This window comes from Megascapheus bottae, chromosome 20 (assembly GCF_031878675.1).
Source record: "Megascapheus bottae isolate mThoBot1 chromosome 20, mThoBot2.hap1, whole genome shotgun sequence".
NCBI classification, from domain to species: Eukaryota; Metazoa; Chordata; class Mammalia; order Rodentia; family Geomyidae; genus Megascapheus; species Megascapheus bottae.
Window position 1 is genome coordinate 12789490 of NC_143528.1, and position 22907 is coordinate 12812396.

Sequence of the window (22907 nt, forward strand, 5' to 3'; positions counted from 1 at the left end):
TATTTTAAAAGCATTGTCAAAAATAAAAGGCAAATCATGGGCTAGAAAGAAATATTCATAGTTTCTAAATGAGTTGTCTCTGGGATATTTAAAGAACTCTCAAACCAGGTGCCATCGGCCCATGCCTGTAATCCTTGTAGTCAAAAGGCTGAGACCTGTGGATTGTGGTTCAAAGCCAGCCATGGCAGGAAAGTGTGCGTAGCTCTTATCTCAAATTAATCACCAAAAGGCCTGACGTGGAGCTGTGGCTCAAGTTGTAGAGCGCTAGCCTTGAGTAAAAGAAGCTCAAGGAACAGTTCTCAGACCTTAAGTTTAAGCCCCAGAATGGGCATCACATTAAAAAGCCACAACTATAACAACAACAACAAAACAACTTTCATATCTCAATAGTAAGAAAAAAAATGATCCAAATACAAATGAATACAAAATTTGAACAAGAATTTAAAAACTGCGAGCCGGGTGTGGTGGCTCACGCCTGTAATCCTAGCTACTCAGGAGGCTGAGATCTGAGGATCAAGGTTCAAAGCCAGCCCAGGCACTAAAGAACATGAGACTCTCATCTCCAATTAACCACTAGAAAACCAGAAGTGGCGCTATGGCTCAAGAGGTAGGGTGGCAGCTTTGAGCTGAAGAAGTTAAGGACAGCACCCAGGCCCAGAGTTCAAGCCCCACGACTGACAAAATAAATAAATAAACCAAAACCCCAAACCAACAATAAAAAACTCCTGCATAATAAATACATAATAAATGCTCAATGTAAATCGTCTTAGGTAGTTTACTCTTTAAGTGACCTAACACCAGTGGCACAGGTATATAATTATGGGATAGGAAGCATTTGTTGTGCACTCACTAATAAGGACATTTTGAAGACTATAAAAGATATACTATGCACATGGTATAAGGAAGTTTCCTGATTTAAGTATTATAACTATGGCTTTGTTTTTCTGAGGTTTTGTCTTTTTAATTTGGTTTCTGCTAACTGAAACTACGTGAAGGGATAAGGATACCCTCTATGGAATTTGGGTAAATAATATAAAACTTATAAAAATTATTATAATATTTGCATTACATTTTCATCACTGGGATAAATCAATTCATATGAAAGATGGGTTTGTGTTGGTTTCTCATGTCTGAAGGATTCAGCTCACAATCCTGGTGGTGCTGTTGCTTTGGGCCTATGGTGGTAGGTGGAGCATCAGGGCAGGAGGGTGTGGCAGAGAAAAAAAACGGCTTACCCCATGGTGACTGGGGAGCAAAAGGAGAGAGAGGGAGGGGCCTGGGGTCACAACATCCCTTTAAGGGCATATCATCAATAACCTAACTTCCTCTCATTAGGCCCCACCTCCTCGAGGCTCAAAGACATTTCAATAGGACCACAGGCTGGTTGGTGGCCTAACTTTTGATACCTGGGTCTTTGGGGAGCATTTGTTATTCATACAAATAACACAAATGGATGTTATGATGGACATTATAATCCAGGTAAGCAAGTGCTAAGAAAGAAAGGAGAAAGACATTTCATGCTGTTTGAGAGGTAAGACATTTATTTGGCAGAAGAAATATATTTAGTTCAGCTTCTGAGGATAAATAAAATTTCATCATTTCCAGGGAAGAACATGACTTGCAAGGCACAGAACCAACACAAAGGCTAACTAAGAGGAATCCCTTGAGACTGTGTTTTTAAGATAGCTGAGAACTGCAAGCTGAAGCTGGAGCTGAAAGAGTTGTGGTTTCATCCTGTCTTTGAGAGGAACTACCAAAGATTTTCAAGCAGTGAGGGTTTTTAAATGGTTTGGTTAAAGGTATGCAAAGATTATTCAGGGGTGAGGGTAAGGTAAAGAGGATTAATGATGAAGGAAGGACTCTCAGACTCATTCAGAGAAGAGAAGATTGTCTAAAAATATTATTCAAGGAATTTTGCTTTCAAGGTTCCTAAAATAATTTGTTTAGTTTTGGTTCTTGAGATGGGGCCTCTTTGTAACCCAGCTGGTCTTGAACTCCTGTCTCAGCCATCTCAGTGCTGGAATTACAGATATATTCCACCATGCTTGAATAAGAATTTTTCAGAAGTATTTTCCTCTTTTTGCATTTTTATCTTAAATTCAAATTATAGCAAAAATATGTACTTGTCAGCTTACTGTAACATATTTTAAAATAAGATAGTAAACTAATTTTAGATATAGCCAAATGAATACATAGGATATCGATTTCTTATACCCATTTTTTTTAAATAAAATAAACAATATGTTTTAATCTTTTAACTTCTAGTTCCATCCATTTCCCTTCCAAGGATGTTTTAGTCATAACTTTTAATACTTCAAATTATGTTGTTATTCATGATGCTTCCTTACAACAATGTGTGCATAGAATTAACTCTTATTATTAATAAATTTTCTTTTACTTCATAGGCAATAAAATAAAGTATTAAAACTCTCCCCTGGATTGAGCATACATAATGAAATAATAAACCTGGAATTGAACAAAGTTTTTTTAAAACATTATAAATTTTGATAATAGGAATAAAAAGTAAAAGTTTTTAAGAAATCATCCACTAATGAAATAGATTTTTTTCCAATTAGTTCATGTGTCCAAGGACAATTTTTGTTATTTATTTGTTAAATGACACAGAGTTCACTAGTTATATTCTTGTTTTCCATTTTTAGATTTAAACATTAAGTGATTTCAAGTCTAAAGTAAGAACAAGTGTATGGAAATGGGAAGAGGTTTTTGTGTGTGTGTGTGTGGTTTTTTTTGCCAGTCCTGGACTTGAGCTCAGGGCCTGATATGTGGTACAGAGGAATCAAACCCGGGTCTTCGTGCATGCTAGGCAAACACTCTACCACTAGGCCAAACTCCCGGCCCATGGGAAGAGTTTTAATACACTAATGCCACTTACTCCTTAGTATCACTTCTGAGTTACTAGCCCTAAGTCAATAGTAATAGATCATTAATTAGAACTTTATTGATCTACTTAGACCAACTTCCATTGTGTAGAATTGGAAATAACCTGACTTGCAAAGTATACTGTAAGCCTAGACATGGCAGTTATTCTATTTTCTCAACACTAGCATTTCAAATTGTTCCTTGATGAGATAGTTTGACATGGATTCTTTTGTAAAAGGAGAGAAAAGCTATGTTAAGACAAATGGGCCTGAAGACTTTTCCCTTCTTCCTAGCTAAAGTCTTGATTAGGTCAAGTCTAGGTAGATTTGTCTGTGGAAGTGGAAGACACAAAAACAAATTTCCTTTCAACTATCCATGCCCATCTTTCTACCCCTTGAGAAACTTTGTCGCCTTCAGGTTACATCTGTGCTAGGGTATAATCCACATATCTACTGAAATCAAGCTAGAAAATATGAGATGGTGAGAAAAGGAAAAAGATAAACATGGTATTCATAAAATGATAAATGGCAAAGCATCAACATTTCTAGGTAAGTGGGGATGGCATGAATTCAGGAAAATCCACATGTTTTGAAGCAAGGTGTTTTTAGACACCAATTTGAGAGATTTGTGTAACTTTCGGCTGGATTTATTCAGAAGAGAAATATGGTTCTGACACATAAGAAAGGTTTCTGGGTTTGAAATGAAGATCTGGCAATCCCTGTCATTTGGGTTAAGTGGAAGCTTTCTCAAAGAGAAAGACACTTTATTTCCCACTTATGGGATGAGAGCTTAGCTCTAATTTGTACCTTTGATTTTCCCAGGGTCTCCTGTACAGAGTTTGGATTATATAAAATAGAATCTGTATATCTAGTAATAGACACAGAATGTGAATAAAATGAGAATGATTGCAGTTAAAGTTTATGAAAGTCAGATTCCTCCTTAGGACTTGTACAGACTGATACAATTCTTGTTTGCTTACAGCTGACAGCTTCCAGAACCAAAAGAAAGTATAAAAAACTTGATTCTAGTCAGCTATTTGCTTTTATTTTTAGGACCAATGTGAACTAACACCTTTGTCCAATCATAATGAGAACATACATAATGGAAGATTCCCAGGGATTCCTGGCAGGATTTGTATCTTAGCAGCTTCTGATTATCTTCCAAATTCCTCTAAGATAAAACAAGCACAGAAAGTAATCTCCCAAGCAGCTTTCTCTGTGGACATTTCCCTATGGGTGGTGGCAAGTTCTGCAGTGTATCATATCAACTGCACATTACTTTTGCCTTTGAAAAATCTCCTTTTAGGGTGACAGTGATCAAGATTCATTGTACTCATAAACTGACTGGTTGAATTGAGACTCTGCTGTACCACTTCTTAAAGATTATTTTAAATGTCCCTTTATTTTGATAAGTGATTGCAATGATGTTCTTTTATCATCCTTCATAAATTAGCCCTTTCCTCTTATGAATAATGGCCACTTGGTTTTGAAATCCCCCCTTTTTTTCCCTCTTCTCTGTCTCAGTGAATTGGGTTGATTTCTTGAACTAGTAGACGACTTCCTTTTTCTACAGCCACTTGTCCATTTCTCTTCATTCCTACACAGGTACATAACAAATAAGACTCTCAGGTTACTAGTTTGGATGTTCAAATATTGCCTTTCTTCACTTACTTCTGATTACAGAATATACTCATCTTGGAGGATGAGTAAACTTAGTGTATTTAAAAATAACAAAGTTGGGCCGGGAGTTTGGCTTAGTGGTAGAGACCTTGCCTAGCATGCATGAAGACCCAGGTTCGATTCCTTGGTACCACATACATAGATAAAAGCTAGAAGTGGTGCAGAGGCTCAAATGGTAGAGCTCTAGCCTTGAGAAAGTCTAAGGACAGTGCTCAGGCCCTAAGCTCAAGCCCAGGTACTGGCAAAACAAAACACAAACCAAACCAAACCAAACCAAACCTAAAAACAGCAAAGCTGGGAACTGGGAGGGTAGCCTAGTGGTAGAGTGCTCACCTAGCATGCATGAAGCCCTGGGTTCGATTCCTCAGTACCACATACACAGCAAGAGCCAGACGTGGTGTTGTGGCTCATGGGGCAGAGGGCTAGTCTTGAACAAAAAGTGTCCAAAGAGAATGCCTAGGCCCTGAATTAAAGCCCCAGGACTGGCAAAAAAAAAAGCTGTCGAAGAGCTCTAGGTTTTTAAAAATCAGCCTTAGCTGTATCAGTGGCTCACAATTACAGTTCTAGCTACTGAGGAGGCTGAGACCTGAGGATCAGGGTTTAAGGCCAGCCCAGACAGAAAACTTGAGTTTTCCAACAAAGCTGACATGGAGCTATGTCTTGATTGACGCGGTACTCTTGTTGAGCAAACAGCTCAGAAATAGAGCCTAGCACCACCTCTCACATCAAGTTTTGGGGCCTAAAGGTGTGGCTTAGCAGTAGAATACTTTCCTAGTATGTGTGAAGCCTGAGGTTCAACCCTAGCACTACAGAGAGGCCTTGAAAAATTTAAGACTGGTTATGCATGAGTATTCATTATGCCAATATATAAAGTCTCTTTACAAGTCTTTACTTGGCTGTTTCCATTCACTGGACATGTAGAATCTGAAGTATCTGGGCCACTATATAGCCTGGGGTCTCTACCTGCCCTTCAAGTCTTGCTAGCTGATCATGAAATGCCATTGAACAATATAATGGTTGCCTACTTTCTCTGACTCACAGATTTATACCTCAGAAATCTATCACTAATTCTTAAAATACTGCCTGCTTCTCTTTTCATCTTGTACTCTGAGCCTTCTACTCTCACTTAGCTTTTCCATTCATAGCGGGTGTTCTACTACTTGAGCCATACCTCTGTTAAACATCAGGGTCTCGCAGATTTGTCTGTCTGAAATGACTTTTAATCTCCGTTTTATGAAGTATAGTTATGAGCTACCAGAGCCAGTGTGAAATAATCTGAATAGTGGGTCTATAAAGAAAACACAAACATGTCAATTAATTATTCTGTCATATATCCTAATAATGTAAAAATTTAGTTGTATATCTTTTTTTTTTGTCTGTCCTGGGCCTTGAACTCAGGGCCTGAGCTCTGTCCTTGAGCTTTCTCAAGGCTAGAGCTCTATCACTTGAGCCAGAGTACCACTTCTGGCTTTTTTTCTATGTATGTGGTACCAAGGAATTGAACCCTCTTCATGCATGCTAGGCAAGCACTCTACCACTAGGCCAAACGCCCGGCCCACTTGTATATCTTTATTTAAACAAAGTTGGCCCTATGTAAAAGCTTTCATGTGGCTAAAAAGTGATTAAATTTTATGTCCTGATTCTGAGTAAAACAATAGCGTTAGACGTTGCTGCTACATATTCTGAATATAAATTTCTAAGATTCAAAGATGAGACATGAAATGAAACTCAAACCTGAATTCTGGGAAGTCTTTAATTTCCCCATTCCTCTTTATTCAACAGGTAGACAAAGTTATTTCATCTACTCACACTTCAACTATCACTGCAAAGATTTGTAGCTAACTTCCACAGGCAACCACAATCCTCACACTTGTCTAATTAACAAGAGTTGTGACTTTATTGTGTAATGAAAACTTGTCTGGATTTCTTGTTTTCTGTACTTTGAGAAGTCCTTGATCTATCCAATGCACGCTAAAGAGCGTAGAGTGCCATTAGGTAATGGCAGATGAGAACTTGTTAATGTAGAGGCTTAAAAATCTCAGGTTGGGGGCCGGGAGTTTGGCCTAGTGGTTAAAGTGCTTGCCTAGCGTGCATGAAGACCCGGTTTCGATTCCTCAGTACCACATATAGAAAAAAGCCGGAAGTGGTGCTGAGGCTCAAGTGGTAGATCTCTAGCCTTGAGAAAGTCCAAGGACAGTGCTCAGACCCTGAGCTCAAGCTTAAGATTAAGATTAAAGCCTCATTCTTTTGCTACTTCCACAGTCAAATTAATATACCCAGAGATAAGAGGGCCTTGAAGGAAGAATACTGTACAGTATTTAAGATCCTGATCACATTTTGATTTTAAAGACACAATGCTTACGCAGTTCCTTTACACTTCCTCCATTACAAAATTTTTCATTAAGACTATTCTAACTTCAACAATCTAACACTCTTTCTCCTACCATTAGTTCTCATATTCACTTCTCTTACCATTATTGAATACTGATGAGAAATGCATAAGCATACTCAATTGTATATATATATATATTATTTTTTACACCATCTTACTGTTGCCAGCTTTAGACCATCAAGTTTTTATGCCACTGGATAATATTTCTCAATGTAACTATAACATATAACTATCACAATCACAGATGGTGCTGTATAATGAATTTACTTTAGCATCTCACTTGTAGAAGAAAATAGGATTTCTACACAAACAGTTATTTTTCAGGCATCAAATTCATTTTTGCCTATCTTCAAATCTTTACTTCTACCCACAGTACTTGTGGTAGTATCACAATTCTGAATTACACATTTCTACACATTCTTCCCTTTGTTTCTGTTGGTGCTGGGACCTCTTGCCTGCTCAACTGATGTTGTACCACCTGAGCCATGGCTCTGGCATGGCTTTTTGTTGGTTATTTTAGATGGTGACTGTAGGACTTCTCCCCCAGGTGGCTTCAAATCACCATCTTTATCTCAGCCTCCTGAGTTACACTGCAGTTTTGAGCTCTGAGTATCTTAAATGTTTGAAAATTCACAAGCTATGATAAACAATGCTGCAATGAAAATAGTTGTGTTAGTAACTTTAGTGTGGCTTCATTTGTGATCATTTGGATAAATACCCAGGAGTGACATTGCTGGGTCATAGGGGAGCTCTACATTTATTCTTTTGAGGAACCTCCACACTGCTTTCCAGAGTGACTGAACTAGTTTACACTCCCACCAAAAGTGTAGTAGCTTTCTCCTTTGGCCACATCCCTGCCACCAGGGATGAGAATGGCCATTCTAACTTAGGTGAATAATCTTAGTTGTTTTGATTTGCATTTCTTTTATAGCCAGAGACGTTGAACATTTTTTCATGTGTCTATTAGCCATTCTTTTTTCCTCTCCAAAGAAGTCTTTATTTCTTTAGCCCACTTATCAATGGGGTAGTTGTTTCTTTGAGGATTTTTTTATTGGTGGGTTTAACTATTTGAGCTTTATTTGTATTTTTGATAAAGGCCCTTGTCTATTTATAACTAGTGTAGATCTTCTCCCAGATGCCCCTCAGCAGATGAATGGACCAAGAAAATGTCACATATATACACAATGGAATTTTGTGCTTCCATCAGAAAGAATGGCATCACTCCAATTCATAAAGAAATGGAAAGACTTGGGAAAAATATTCAGTGAAGTAAGTCAGACCCAAAGAAACATAGGCTCTACAGTTTCCCTCCATAATAATCAATATAGTAATAATTAGTATCAGTCTAGGATAGTCAAATGGAAAAGACTTGGATAAAACATTCAGTGAAGTCAGAACCAAAGAAACATAGGCTCTATGGTTTCCCTCCATAATAATTCAGTAATAATTAGTAAAAGTCTAGAATAGTCCTAGCAGAAGATCACAATAGCTCAATATCTATGTACATGTGACCATATAAAATGATGTTAATCAAAATGAACTCAAAGATACGTTTTTTTTTTGTTTTGTGGATTGTTAATGTACTGTGTGCAATTCTTTCTTTTTTTTATTTATCCCATTATCACTGTTTTTGATTTTGGTACCCTGTGAATTGTATATATTTATCTGATTTGGGGAAGGGAAGAGAGGTAACAAAACTATGAGATGAAGGACAAAGGGTGAACCAGTCCACAAATAATACTCACAAGACACTATCTTGGAAATGAACTTTAAAACTTGGGGGAAGGGAAAAGAAGGGGAGAGGGAAAGTGAGAGAAAAACGAGGCAGGGGTAACAATGTTCAACAAGAAACATACTCATTACCTTACACAACTGTAACCCCTCTATCATCTTTACAATTAGGTTAATAAAAAAAGAATGACACACAAAACAAATACATATGCTAGCCAGGAGCTGGTGGCTCACACCTAGCTGCCCAGGAAGCTGAGATCTGAGAATCAAGGTTTGAAGCCAGCCTGGGCAGAAAACCCCATGAGACTCTCGTCTAGCTGTAGCTCAAATGGTAAAGTGCTAGCCTTGAGCAAAAGATCACCCAGGTCCTGAGTTCAAGCCCAGTGCCAACACCAAAAACAACATACATATGCTCTAATTCTACAACACAAAGTACACTCAGGGCATAGAAAACCTGGTATACCAAAACCAGTCCCACACCCTTCACTTGCTATGACAATAAAGTGTAGCAAAATCATCTAGGTTCAAAGCCAGTCCCATCACAGCAGCTGTGCAACTCTTAGAGCAATTACTTAACTACTTAGTGTTTGTTTCATCTAAATAAGAATACTGTAGTTGCAGGATTCTTTTTTCTCAACATTGAATGTGCTGTCTACCCCCATTGGGCATACATTCATCTGAAATTAAGCATTCTTTTTAAAATGACCACCTCCTAAAAAACTTTCAGGGATACTGTCAGTTTGGAAAATATCTAAAAGCTATTAGGAGACAAATAGCCATGAGAACTCATTTATTAAGCCTTATCCTGAGTACCTTTAAAAAAACATTTTATATCAGACACTAGTGGCTCATGCCTATAATTCTAGTCACTCAAGAGGCTATGATCTGAAGACTAAAGTTCAAAGCCAGCCTCGGCAAGAAAATCCATGAGACTTTGTCGGTCCTGGGGCTTGAACTCAGGGCCTGAGCACTGTCCTTGAGCTCTCTTAAGGCTAGAGCTCTACCACTTGAGCCACAGCACCCAGCTTCTTTTATGTATGTGATATGAAGGAATAAAACCTGGGTCTTTGTTCATGCTAGGCAAGCACTGCACCACTAGGCCAAACTCCTGGCCCCTGAATGGGATTTTGGTCTCCCATTAATCAACAAAAAGCCACAAATGGAACTGTAGCCTATGTGGTAGAGGGCCAGATTTGAGTGTAAAAGGCTAAGGGGCAGTTGTCAGGCTATGAGAGTTAAAGCTCCAATACTGGCACACAATCACAGAATGTTTTAACTATTTTTTAAATGTTGGTCTTTAAATATCAGCTTAGGAAGAAATAGTATCTTTAGGTTCGTATAATGGAATCTGGTTTTTCTGATCAATGCCAGAGAACTGTTATTTTCTCCATAAGCTTGCCTTTTGCTCTTTAACATGGATGATTTGCATCTATAAGAATGCATATAGGGGGGCCGGGAGTTTGGCCTAGTGGTTAAAGTGCTTGCCTAGCATGCATGAAGACCCGGGTTCGATTCCTCGGTACCACATACATAGAAAAAAGTCGGAAGTGGTGCTGAGGCTCAAGTGGTAGAGCTCTAGCCTTGAGAAAGTCCAAGGACAGTGCTCAGGCCCTGAGCTCAAGCCCAGGACTGGCAAAAAAAAAAAAAAAAAAAAGAATGCATATAGGACATTTTATTAGTTTTGACTGAGACAAAACTACTTCTAATATTTATTTCTTCCCTTCTGCATGCCATAGAAATTTTTATTAGATGTTTGTTAAAAATTTGAATGTTACCCATGACTCAGTTTTTCTTGTCTTTTCAGCACACAAGTGTTACATTCTGGATTGAGTTCTTAATCCTGCATCCCATTCATTCTTTATCATACCCAGTCCTTTGGCTTGCTCATCTATAGATCTTATTCTCATGATTAACTCAGTTTCTAATGGTGACCAGCACTGATTGAAGAACATGCTTAACTCTCAGATCATTTGAAAGATGACAGCATCCTCAAGTCAGTGTCCTAAAACACAGTGTCTACGGAGTTTATCTTGTCCATCTTTCTTCTTACATTTTTGTGATTTGTCTATCTTTGCTGGCTAGGATCAATTATTTGGGGTCATGGCTTTCAATCAAAAAGTAATCTACAGTGCTGATCATGGAGAACACTGGAACATTCCCCCAGGAGGTTTCTTGCATGAGGGCTCCTCATTCTTCTGAGGATGTGTGGATATGCTCTGGCCCAAGGACTAAATTCCACACTGCAGTCTGAGAACACCTGCTGTCTCTGCCTATTGCCCAGACCAAGGGGAACAAGAGAAACCTGGATACTAGCTGTTGTAAGCAGAGATCATGGAGACTTCCCTGCAGATGCTTTAATTTAACCAGAAGTCTTTCCTTCTGCAAAATTATGTATTTCAGCTGTCCCCCAAAGCATTGGCTAACTGATGGGATTTTGATCTCACAATGCATGAGATTTCACTTTCTTTCCTGTCTTAAGGTTAGGGAGGAAAGATACTTGCTCCATCTAGCCATCTAAACTCCTATTTTTTGGTTTTGTGTGTGTGTATATATATATGCCTGTCCTGAGCTTGAACTCAGGCCCTGAGCACTGTCCCTGAGCATTTATGTTCAAGGTTGGCACTCTACAACTTGAGCCACAGCTCCACTTTTGGCTTTTCTTTAGTAGCTAATTGGAGATTAGTCTCACAGGATTTCCTTCCAGGACTGGCTTTGAACCTCAAACCTTCCTGAGTAGCTAGGATTACAGGTGTGAGCCACCAGCCCCCGATTTTACTTATTTTTTTAGCTAGTCCTGATTTCACTATATTCACTGGTCAGCCTATGACTACTTAAACCTGCTAGTACTTCTAAACAGTAGTTATACTACTCAGGGGAGGGCTTATGCATTTGTTTCAGTATCAAGTGTTGCTAGTAAAGCACAAAGAAAAGAGATTATGGCATTAAGAGTTCTCCTGAAGGTATCTCAGTTGGACCATAACAGGAAGAACTGAGAATGTTATACAGGTGTATAAACGAATGGCAAATAGTTACTTTGGCTCGAAATACTGGATTCACAACAGAACTTAGGCACATAAGGTAATAGGAGAAAACAAAAAAGCTGACTTTTTGTTCTGTATTTTTTGATAAGGTATATAGAATGCCCACGGGAAAAAATTTCAAAAGTTTAACTCCAAAGAACTGGCAAAGGTTTCCACAATATTAGGATCAAATAATAAGCAATGGCCATGATTTTCACTAGTGCGTGTATGTGTGCACTTTTATGAAAACCACTTAATCTGCAATAATGTGTGTATATATACACACACACACACACACACACACACACACGTAACACCAGGAAACTCTTTTTGCCACCTGATACATTTTGACTTCACTTATTCTAATTACCTTCTTAGCAGGCATTTAATAGTCTTTTTAAAAAATTAATCTAAAATTTAAGGAAAAAATTATGAATTTAGCTTTTATTCAAAATTAAATAAGCAAAAGCAAAAATTTTAAGAAACTTTTACAAAGTACTTACATAAAAGAAAGTTAATAGGGACAGTCACAAGTTTGCAACAAATAATTACAAAAGTATCTAGGGCCGCATGAGTACACACCATGGCACAGCATGGTGACCTAACTGTGATATGAATAAGGCATAACTAACATCTGCACCCAGACCAGAATTTAAAAAAACAAAAAACAAATTGGTACAGCTTAGTTCTACATTAAGCTTCTTTTCATCCCTCAGGTCCTTAGTGGGTTTATACTATGTAATTTTTAAAAACAAACACATGTCAAACTATAAATTACATAGATGGGCAGTTAATGCGAGAAGCCTCCTAAAAATGTACAAGCTAACTGGTATTGAATCAAGTTTTCCATTTACCTTTATGTACAATTAAATGTAAACCATATTTTCACAGTTTTAAGTGTTATATGAATAGATGCACAGTACCATGTCAGGTTTGCAATTGTTCCTGAAAACTGGCTCTAGGTTTTACATCCAATGCCTGCTAAGCACTGGGATGCAAGTATTTACATAAAGAAGAAACTGTGTCATAGTCAATGGTCAGACAGTTCAGCAAGAGCAGTATTTCCAACAAAAAAATGATACTTGGTACCATATTTTACATATTTGTGCAAATAAAAGCATTAGGACAAATAAATCTGAGGCAAATTCAATTTGCAAAAACTTGTATCGCTACTGTTGTAAACATGGGCAATAAATGGCCCTCAGCAAGTTCTGCTCTCTATGGCTTTTTTTTTTCTTTTAAAATTTTAAAGCCAGAGAAATAGCACACATACTACCCACACACATGTGAATGCACACGTGCACACACATACATACACACACACACCACACACACTCCTCATACATAAAGTATTGAGTTCATTTTAGAATATGATACATAGTGCAACTTGATCACAATGTAGAGGTTTGACACACATTTGGTGTGTGTTTACTGTGCAAGGTATTAGTGGTCTAAATCCTAGTTGAAGGTATTCATTTGCAGATTCGAGATTCGGGAGGTTGAAGGAAAAAAAAAAAAAACATTTCATTACATTTCTTAAACCAGCACTGGGTGTGCAAAGGCAGCGGATAATCTGGCCATCATCACAGCCAGAGGAGAGTAACTTTAAAATCCAAGCACAGTTATTTAGATTGGTCTCTAGAAAAATAGGTCAGTATATGCTGTATCTTCGTCAACCGCGCCTCCAAAGACTTCATTGACAACACAGACAGCTGATACCGAGGGTCGACGGGAAGAACGGCAAGAAGCCACCAACACCAAGCAGGTCCATTAGGGGTTTCCTAAAAGTTAAAAAACAAAACCAAACTACTGATGTAACAATAATAAGCCACTAAACAGCTACTTCTTAGACTTAGTACACTACTAAGTACACTACCTGCCAGGTACTGTCTCAGATTTCCTTAACAATCATGTAAGGAGGCTATCATCATGCCAGACATACACGGAAACACTGAAGCTGACAAATATAATGCAACTGTCCATGACTTCACAGCCAATCTTGTTCTTCTCTATTGCACTGCCTTAGGGCATGGCTGCTCCGCCTTGGGCCGCTGACATTTGGGGCAGGCAATCCTTTGTGTTGCCAAGCTGTTTTGTGCACAGCAGTATATTTTGCAGCATCTCTATTCACTAGATGCCAGTGGCATCACCACAGCTGTGATAGTCAAAAGTGTCTCCAAATAGTGTCAAATGTCCCGGGAGAGCAAAACTGGCTGAACAGCTTCCTTTATATATAACTTTTATAACATTAGGAAAAGTTAATTGACACAACTTTTTAGTATCAAAAAAATTCTGTGACATACTAAAAAAAGAGAAAAGAAGTCATAGTTTTCAGTTTGGCTGAAAAAATAAACATTATCTCAAGTAAATACTCCTGTCTGATATTGCAGGGGTGTCTAGTTGCAATGAAAAGAAATAAGAATTGACATAAAAGGATTTACAAGTTACCCTTACTGTACAATGAATTATTTTTACTGGACCTGAAACAGGAAGCTTCAGAATCAGTACTGAGTTCAACAAGCTCCCTCTAGATCCAAATTTAATCTCCACATCTGTGTACTGTCCATTTCAAATCATCATCACTATCAATCCTCTGCATTCCAGACATCAAACCACATTTCCCAGAATCCTTTCCTCCCTGTGTGTCCAGCTTAGGTTTAGTCAAAGAGATGCACGCTTGGTGTGATGCAGAGACTAGTAAAGAGGTAATTATTCTCTAGACACTGGGTGTGGGTAGCAGCCTTTTAGAGAATTCTTGGAGACCATATGCTCCACTACCACAGACAGATATATTAATGAGGACTCCCTGGAAATCGTAAGTTCTTGAGAAGTATGTGCTTTGTTGTGAGGTGTCTCTAACCAGCCTTGCTCCAGGTCTCCAATTGCTATAAAAGCTCTATAATCTACAGTAGACGACTCTTCATTCCTGTATGTACAGCTGATGTTTTTGTTTGCAGTTGTTTCTATCAGTTTAATACCTTAATCCTTTTTAATTTCTTTCTCTTCTTCTAAAAGAATAACTTAGAGAAGAACTTCCCTTTTCTGGTCTCCCTCACTTAAGCATCTCAGCTGGCAGTTATTTACATCCTCAGTGTAATGTAGTGTATACTGCTGCTCTAGAGAATACTGCCATAGTCTAAAGATAGATAAAAAGAAATATCATACAAAAGAAAAATGAAAGAAGAAAATTTAGAAGTTATTAATTCAGGCTTACAAAAAAATGAAGCTTTTGCAAGCAACATAAAGTCATCCTACCTGAAGGTTTTCTTCTCTCTCAGGCATTGATCCAAAGTGTTGAAGGATTTGGCTTCGAAATCTGTCTCTTAAATTCTGAAACCAGCTGCAGGCTTGGAAGTAAACCAAATCATGGAGCTCTCTGAGGGTCTTTATCTCATCTCCATTCTCAACCTAAAACATAACAATTAATAAGATGTCAGTATTTAATCTGCTTATTTCACCAACCCTATAGAAATGCAAAAATACTAATAATAAAAAAGAGAGGCCAGATGTGATGAAATACACCTATAATTCCAGCATTCAAAAGGCTCAGATAGAAGAATAAAGAGTTCAAGACCCGCTTGGCTACATTAAAAAGAACAACAAAAAACTGTCTCAAAAGCTTTTATAAAAGTAAAGAAAATCAGAAAAAACGGTAATATCTATTTCAGGGATGAATTATCATACTATAGTCCTTAGGCTAGAAGATCAAGGAAGGAAAGTAAGATCTGTTTCACACAAATTTGGGGCTCTTTTTGTCTTTTGAAAGCGCACGTGCACATGTGCACACAAACACACACAAAACAACAAACAGAAAAAGCTGCCACAAATAAAAGGGAAAAATGAGGGGGAAAAGGGTAGAATGCAGCCAATGCACAGAAAGTAGTCATAGGAGAAGGATAAGCATAAATCCCTATTTTTTTTTCCCCAAGGGAACTGGACCAAAACAAACAAAAAAAAATCCGCAAACAACAGTAAGCCTTAAGATGGGGAATACATTACATGATGCTCAACTTCCACAGGACGGAGGTTGAACTCCCCCACAATTCTACTGAGCACTTTTAGACTCATCAAGTGGCAAACGTAATATTAAATACATTTGTCTACCAATCCAAGATATAAGAGAATCAAAGAACACATATGGAAGGTCTTACATTGATTCCATCAACACAAAACACTTCTGTGCCATTTGCTACCAGGTAGTGCCAGGTAGTACCGTATTACATGAACTCATCTGAGTAAATAGCAGGCTGACTCAGCCTTGCATACTTCAGGGATGACTAATACAAACACAGCAAAGTGAATCGATCTTGAAATGTTAAAGGTTACACTTTTCATATTTTTTAAAAAGTGAGAAAAAACTTTAAAAAGCATTCTTTAATATTGTTTAACAACCCTGAAGTGCCTGGCCCCAGTGGCTCACAGAGGTGATCCCATTCAGAAGAGTGGCAATCTGAGGATCACAATCCAAAGTCAGGCTGGGCAGAAAAGTCTAAGAGACTCTTATCTCCAATTAATCAGCCACCTCACCCCTCCCCCCAAAAAAAAAGAAGAAAAAGAAAAAAGGTAGACTGGAGGTGTGGCTCAAAGTTAGTGACAGCTGTGAGTAGAAAAAACAGAACAAGAGCTCAAGGCCCTCTCTGAGTTTAAGCCATAAAACCAAAAACCAATACCAAAAAACAAACCAGAAACCCCAAACCACTGAGCTGTACATTTTAAGTATTAAAATAGTAAATTTTATGTTATAAGTATTTTGCCTAAAGAAAACAATGAAAAAAAGATGCTATATAACAATAGAAGACTTCTGGTCTATACAAGATTTAATCATCAGCTAAAAGACATGGGACTAGACGTGAACACACTTCACACTTGTAACTTGTGAAATCTATTCATATACATTCTTACACAATTCAAAGAACAAACCATAAGCTTTAATAAAGAAAAGGTGAGAATTTTAGTCTAAGGTAGAAAGAGCTAGCTGAGAAACAAATTTTAAAAGCAAATTTTTTTAAGATTAAGAACTTTACTCCATTTGAAGCTCCATTAGAAAGCACAAAAAAATAAAATGGCTATAATGATTAAAAAGGCTTCCATATTAAAAGAAATTGAGAAGCCTTTCCAGAACAGATAAGAAAATTATTGTAAGTGATTCAATTATAAGGAAAAGAATTATTAGATATTCCTAAAACTACAAAGAAAACTACTTTTCAAACAAAGAGAACTTCCAATCTGCTACTTTATTGTCTGGATTATTTATACACATAAGCAACATTCTCAAGGTATTTTGCTGCCATATTCAATTCATGACAGTGCAAATTTACCTAAAATTAAAATAGGGTTCTTAGTTCTACAAAATTGCCTTTAGCAATTATTCCACTAACCAAGAATGCCTAAGGCAAAGGATGTACCAATCTGCTAAAAATTTTCAATTCATACCTTTGTCCTATTGCAGAGTGGTGATACAGCACAGCATTTGTGAGTTTGAGAGTTGGCTCAAAATTATCTTTAGTATACTACACAGAAAATATTAGGCAAATTAACACCTCTAGATTGTAATTTCCTCATCTGCTGATTCAGCATTGTGTGAATTCAATGAACTAAGGTTGTAAAAATGCTAAAAACAGGGCCGGGAGTTTGGCCTAGTGGTACAGTGCCTGCTTAGCATGCAAGAACACCCGGGTTCTATTCCTTGGTACCACATACATAGAAAAAGCCAGAAGTGGTGAGGTGTGTCAGGGTAGAACACTAGCCTTGAGGAAAGCCCAAGGACAGTGCCCATGCCCCAAGCTCAAGCTCAGGACTGGCAAAAAAAAAAAATACCTAATACAATGTTCAACAAATGTTAAATGAAATGAAGAACCTCAATATATCAATAAACAAGTGATTATGAAAGATTGGTGTTTTTATAAAGCCTTTCACAAAAAAAACTGCCTTCAAATTGAAATTTATAATCTCAGAAGTCTTCTTTCTCGAACTTCAACTAACTATAAGTGAGGTGATAGAAACATCAAAAGGGCCACATCAACTAACCCTTTTCAAATGATCACCAAACCCTTCTCAGCGAAGATATTATCAACACATACACTGACAGCTTGATCTACAACGTCCTAGAAATTTAACACAGCATTTTATCACTAAAATTACCAATGGCACAGAAACAATCTTAATATATAGAACAGTTCTTACAGTACTTCATTTACCTGTATACTTCATTTAACATGTAGATTATAGTCTACTAATTAAATCAGCTTTGATTACCAATAAATTCAGTAATATAAGGTAGAGATGAGCAATATTTCAAAACTTAGGCAAACTGGAAGTTCAAGGCTACTGTACTCACACAGTCTACCAGGTACCCTTGTAAAAATGAATGGCTATAGGTTCTATTCTCTCATGCTAAGCTGATTAGAAAGCAAGTTAACTGGAGTTAAGTTTCCTAAGTAGTAGTGAGGAGGGTCTCTAACAGGAGGAAGTGGTTCATAAACCTAGAAAATACCAGCCTGTACCCATGGACCAGCCCCTGGAAAACCATAGCCAAAGTAGGCAAACATTCCCAATACCTTAACATCTTCCAGATACTCAATGTCTGCAGTACAGTATCCATCTTTCATTCCTCTTTTCAAAACCCTAAAACGCTTTCCTCCAATTGTATCAACCACTGACCTTCCATCAGGAAGGAAATGTACGTTTCTAATTTGTAACATACATCCATAATCTGCAAAACTGAAAGAAAAACAAGTCTGATTAGTATCAAAATATAAGCATAAGCATACAACTTTCTCTATTCAAAGGAAGTTCTAATACAAATACAGATATATAAGTATATGAAAAACATACCCATTTTGTGTATCACTGACACACATTCCAAATTGCTTGGTTCCAGTCTGTATACTTCTTCGGATCATTAACCTGTATCTCGGCTCAAATACGTGAAGAGGGCAAGGCACAGTGGGGTAGGCCATAGTACAAACAAATATTGGAACATTCTTGGTCAAGCTGAAGGAAAAGAAATTTCACTGCTATAGGTCAAAGCATCCAACAAAAAGAAGAGAGATTCACACAATTGTGATAAATTAATGTAAAAGCTGCAATTCTCATAAACTGATTCTAGGTTCTTCAAGAACAAGACTCAGCACCCTCTTTATTAAGCTCACAATAATGAAGTACTAATACTAAAATTTTGCTTGAGATCCTCTCATTCAAAAGAAAAGGCTTGAATTTTCAGGTACTGAGTTACCATAATAAATGATCAAAAGAGAAATTCTTATGTAACTAAGATTTATTTTTTTCATTTAATCTTTTTACTAGCATCAGTTATTTAAGGAAAACTAAGACAGAATTAATACCTCATACCCCTAATACTCATACTTACTCTTAAATAATAAGGAAAAAAATGAATTCCTGCAATAGACAAAAATTCTTAGGCATTAAGATACTCTTTTTTCCAGATAACTAAAATGAATGATATGTCTCAATGCCAGATGGGGAGATAGTAAGAGAATGATAAAGGCGGAGCTCAGTTTTGGCAAGAGTGTAAGAAAAACTGGCAGTGTGGGGACAGTCTGAAAAAAGTACATGCAATTGGCTCTGTATATCAGAAATCTTATGTTTTGGGTAGGAAATATTCATGTATTTGGAACCAACTGGCTTCTTTTAGACACTGAAGTATAAGAACTATACATAGCAATGGAGCACTAAGGACAGGAGCCAAAACTCTGAAACAAAAAGAGGAAACTGCAAAGTATAAAATATGATACTTTCCTCTGAAAGACATGTACGACACTGACTTAGAAAAACGGGGTAGTAAAAGGAGAAGATAACAGAATAAGACCATCAATAGAATGGCATTTTTGTTTAAAATGTACTCATCCAATCTTTGAAAAAGGATATGTGCCAAATGCCATTTGGGTTACATACGAAAGCTTTTCTTCTCATTTTCCAGTTTTTCTGTCATACAACTATTATTTATGCAACTATGAATATAAACATATTTAAGATACATACTTAAAAATGTCCCCCATATTAAAAATGTCCCCCATACTGAGCAGCAAAGGTCTTTCATTGCTCTCTGTTACTCTAAGCTCCCTGAGTGACAGACTTAATTAACCTTCCTTCACTTTTTCCATTTCTAGAGCATTACTATACCCAGTTGTATTATTTTACTGCAGATTCTTAAATCTAGCCTTTTCAGTGAGTCACAAAGGATCATGGACCTCTCATCAGAATATTTTGTATAATAAAACCACACAATAAGTTATCAATTCTGTGGGAACCACCAGCAATGCCATTAATCTTACTGCTCTTGAAGTCCACTAAGCCTTTTGAGAGCATTTCATGATTATACATGGGAGGTAAGTCTGCATAGAGAAATATAAAATCTTCATTTTATTTTTTGAAAAATAATAGGACTAAAAAGTTATTAAATAGAAACAAGCTTATGATATTATTTTTTTAACATTTTGCTAAAAGAAAGTAGAAGAAAGATAAACCTGTGAAAGAAATTCTAAGATCTATGTGATTGTTGAAAGAGAGAAGGGCATTGAAAGAATAGAAAAGAACACAGGGAGTCCAGGACAAAGAAAGACAGGAAAACAGACCCACTAAGATCAGCCATTGGTCCCTACTAAATCGCACTCATGTCTGTTTCTGTGTTATACTAACTCACTTCTGCTACCACGCAGGATCTTAACATAGGATTTGGTCCCTAAGTCACTCCTTCAATTTCATTCTTCAGCTCCCTTCCAAATCTCCAGTTGACTAAAAATCCCTTGGTCATGTGCTCTCAACCTTTCTGCTCTGCTGTGTCACAGAGAAGAGCTGTTGTCACCACCTATACTTCCTGTTCCACCTCTCTACTCTTATTCCACTGCCTACAGTCACTGCAGAAAATTTATCCTCTACTTTAAATACAGCTTTGGCCCAGGAAGCTAAGTGTCTCCCCAGAGACTACCTGGAAACTACCTACTGAACTTTCATAAATTCTGTCTTTTGAGGACAGAAGCTAATCAGTATTTATTTAAAATATCTTCACTAGATTATTGAGGTGACAGGTTTTACTTAGCGGGAACGTTTCTCTTTACTATTTTCAATGGTAGTATTTCATAATTTGATTAGCTTTTATGAGAAGAAACTTACTGTGAGAGTTCAGCAGTTTCTTCATCATATATTTTTTTCCTCTCAGACAGTTCATCAGGCAGATACTTCACTATTAATTCTTCCAACAGTTGTGTGACACAGTACCTCCTATCTGCTAGATACTAAAAGACAATATTATTTTACATTCCAGTAGAAGTTTTCCTATAGTATAAAAGAAGTTAAACAGTTTAACTGATATACTTAAGCCTTTATTACATACTTGACCAGTCAATTTTGAGTACGTTTAATTAGTGAAGGGGGATATTACAATAGATGATACAGAGGCAAACCTGTCTGAGGTTCTCTTTCAGAGCAGTAAGACACATGTTTGCAATTTGAGCCAGGTTCTATAAGTAATATTTCTTCTTGCTATACCACAAATCCTTCAATCCTGCACCTGTCATCTACCACAACAAAGGACAATTTCCACCTGACAGCTCACAGGATTAATATAGTCATTGCAACAGAAAAAGAAGATAATAAGGATGAAGAAAATAACGTATTTGCTTTAAGAAAAGCAAGGGAATCTGTTGTTTGGCTTCCATTTTTCAAAGGCAAACTCTATACAGCTGCCTTTTCAGCTGTATGTCACAATAGGCAGTTTTGTTTTGTTTTTTAAGGTAATTTTTCTTATAGTTTTTCCTTCCAAGGCTATCATTTAAGTCTTACGAAAATACTGCTTCTTTTCTATGATCCATTAGGACGCTATATGACATGTTAGTGCTACTCTGACAAATTGTTAATCATATACATTTTTGTGTCATTCTCTATTTCAACTGATACTCTTGCCTAAGCACATGTATCTACCCTCCAAGGTCTGGCCCCATTTTTTTTTTCTTTTAGTGACTCCATATTTTACTGCTTTACCACAGAAAAGACACTAACCTCTTTGAGTGTACTATATGGATATTGTAATATATGCGATTAAACTAAAATCTGCTTATAGTCATAACTAAAATCTGCTTATCAGACACCTAATATACTTGCTAAATACAAGTAGTAAGAAAAAATATTGGGAAAATAAAAATCACAGGACACAAACAAACCATCCTTTAATCTGTAGAGCTAACAAAAAATAAATGGGACCATGGAATGTTCAAGTCTGGAAAAGTGGTTTTCAAACCTGAATATCAATCAAGGCTTACTAAAATATGAATTACTGAACACTATCCCCATGAGCTTCTGATTTAATCTGACAAGTTCTCAGATGACACTGATGCTCAGATAGTCAGGAGAACATTATTTTAAGAACCACTAGTCTATAAAATACACCACGGAGATAATATATATAAAAACAAGTTTATCTATCATTAGGTTAGCCAACTTACAGATATTATACAAGCAGTCCTCTTAGCTTTTTTGTATATTAGGAAGTTAATTATTTGTTTAATTATATAATTAATTCCTTAGTTATTTTTTAAATTATCCAGATTACTTTTCTTTTTTTTATTTCTATGTATAGAAGGGTTACAGTTATATTCGCCAGATAGAGGGTGCATTACTTCTCACACATTGATATCCCTTATGTTTTTGTCCCCATTACCTTTCCCCTACCCTCTCCCCTCATTTTTCCCCTCCTATTTCAAATAAACAAGTAAACATCTATACAATATACCAGGTAACAAAGTGGGATACTGTAACAATGTGAGATAAACCAAAGTGCAGAAGAGAGAAAAACATAATACATAAAGAATAACAGTCACTTATAATTAAGCTCTTGTTGAATACCCATGTAATTAAAATTGAGGAAGTATGATTTTTTTATATTACAGATGGGAGTCTAAATCTGAGTAACATCTATAGAGAGGCAAGTCAAGCTGGAAAGTTACTGTAAGAGCCTCAGAAATAAACAGCCTTTGACCCAGTAATTTATCTTCCAGAAAGTTAATTAAGGAAACAGTAAAAAATGCTTACAACCACTGAAGTGCTGTCACAGAAGCGTTATATATTTTAAAAAAGAAGAAAATGTATGTTCTCAGTAACAGAATTATCATCATTCTGTTCTTTAAAAAAATCATCTTTAAAATACATTAAAAAAATAAAAAAGCAAAACTAGAGTACTTTCAATATTAT

The 22907-nt window shown here is 36.8% G+C and overlaps 1 protein-coding gene across 1 annotated transcript in view; it reads right to left on the reverse strand.

Annotated features, from left to right (window-relative positions):
* Window positions 1–12118: 12118 nt before the first annotated feature.
* Window positions 12119–22907, reverse strand: part of Lonrf1 (LON peptidase N-terminal domain and ring finger 1) — a 35239-nt gene continuing 24450 nt past the window's right edge. The window contains exons 8-12 of the mRNA XM_090353983.1: window positions 20835–20956; window positions 18537–18695; window positions 18260–18422; window positions 14958–15110; window positions 12119–13483 (exon numbers count right to left, since the gene is read on the reverse strand). Of these exons, the coding sequence (XP_090210109.1) occupies window positions 13325–13483; window positions 14958–15110; window positions 18260–18422; window positions 18537–18695; window positions 20835–20956 (756 nt within the window). The 3' untranslated portion in view covers window positions 12119–13324. The remainder of the gene's footprint in view (window positions 13484–14957; window positions 15111–18259; window positions 18423–18536; window positions 18696–20834; window positions 20957–22907) is intronic.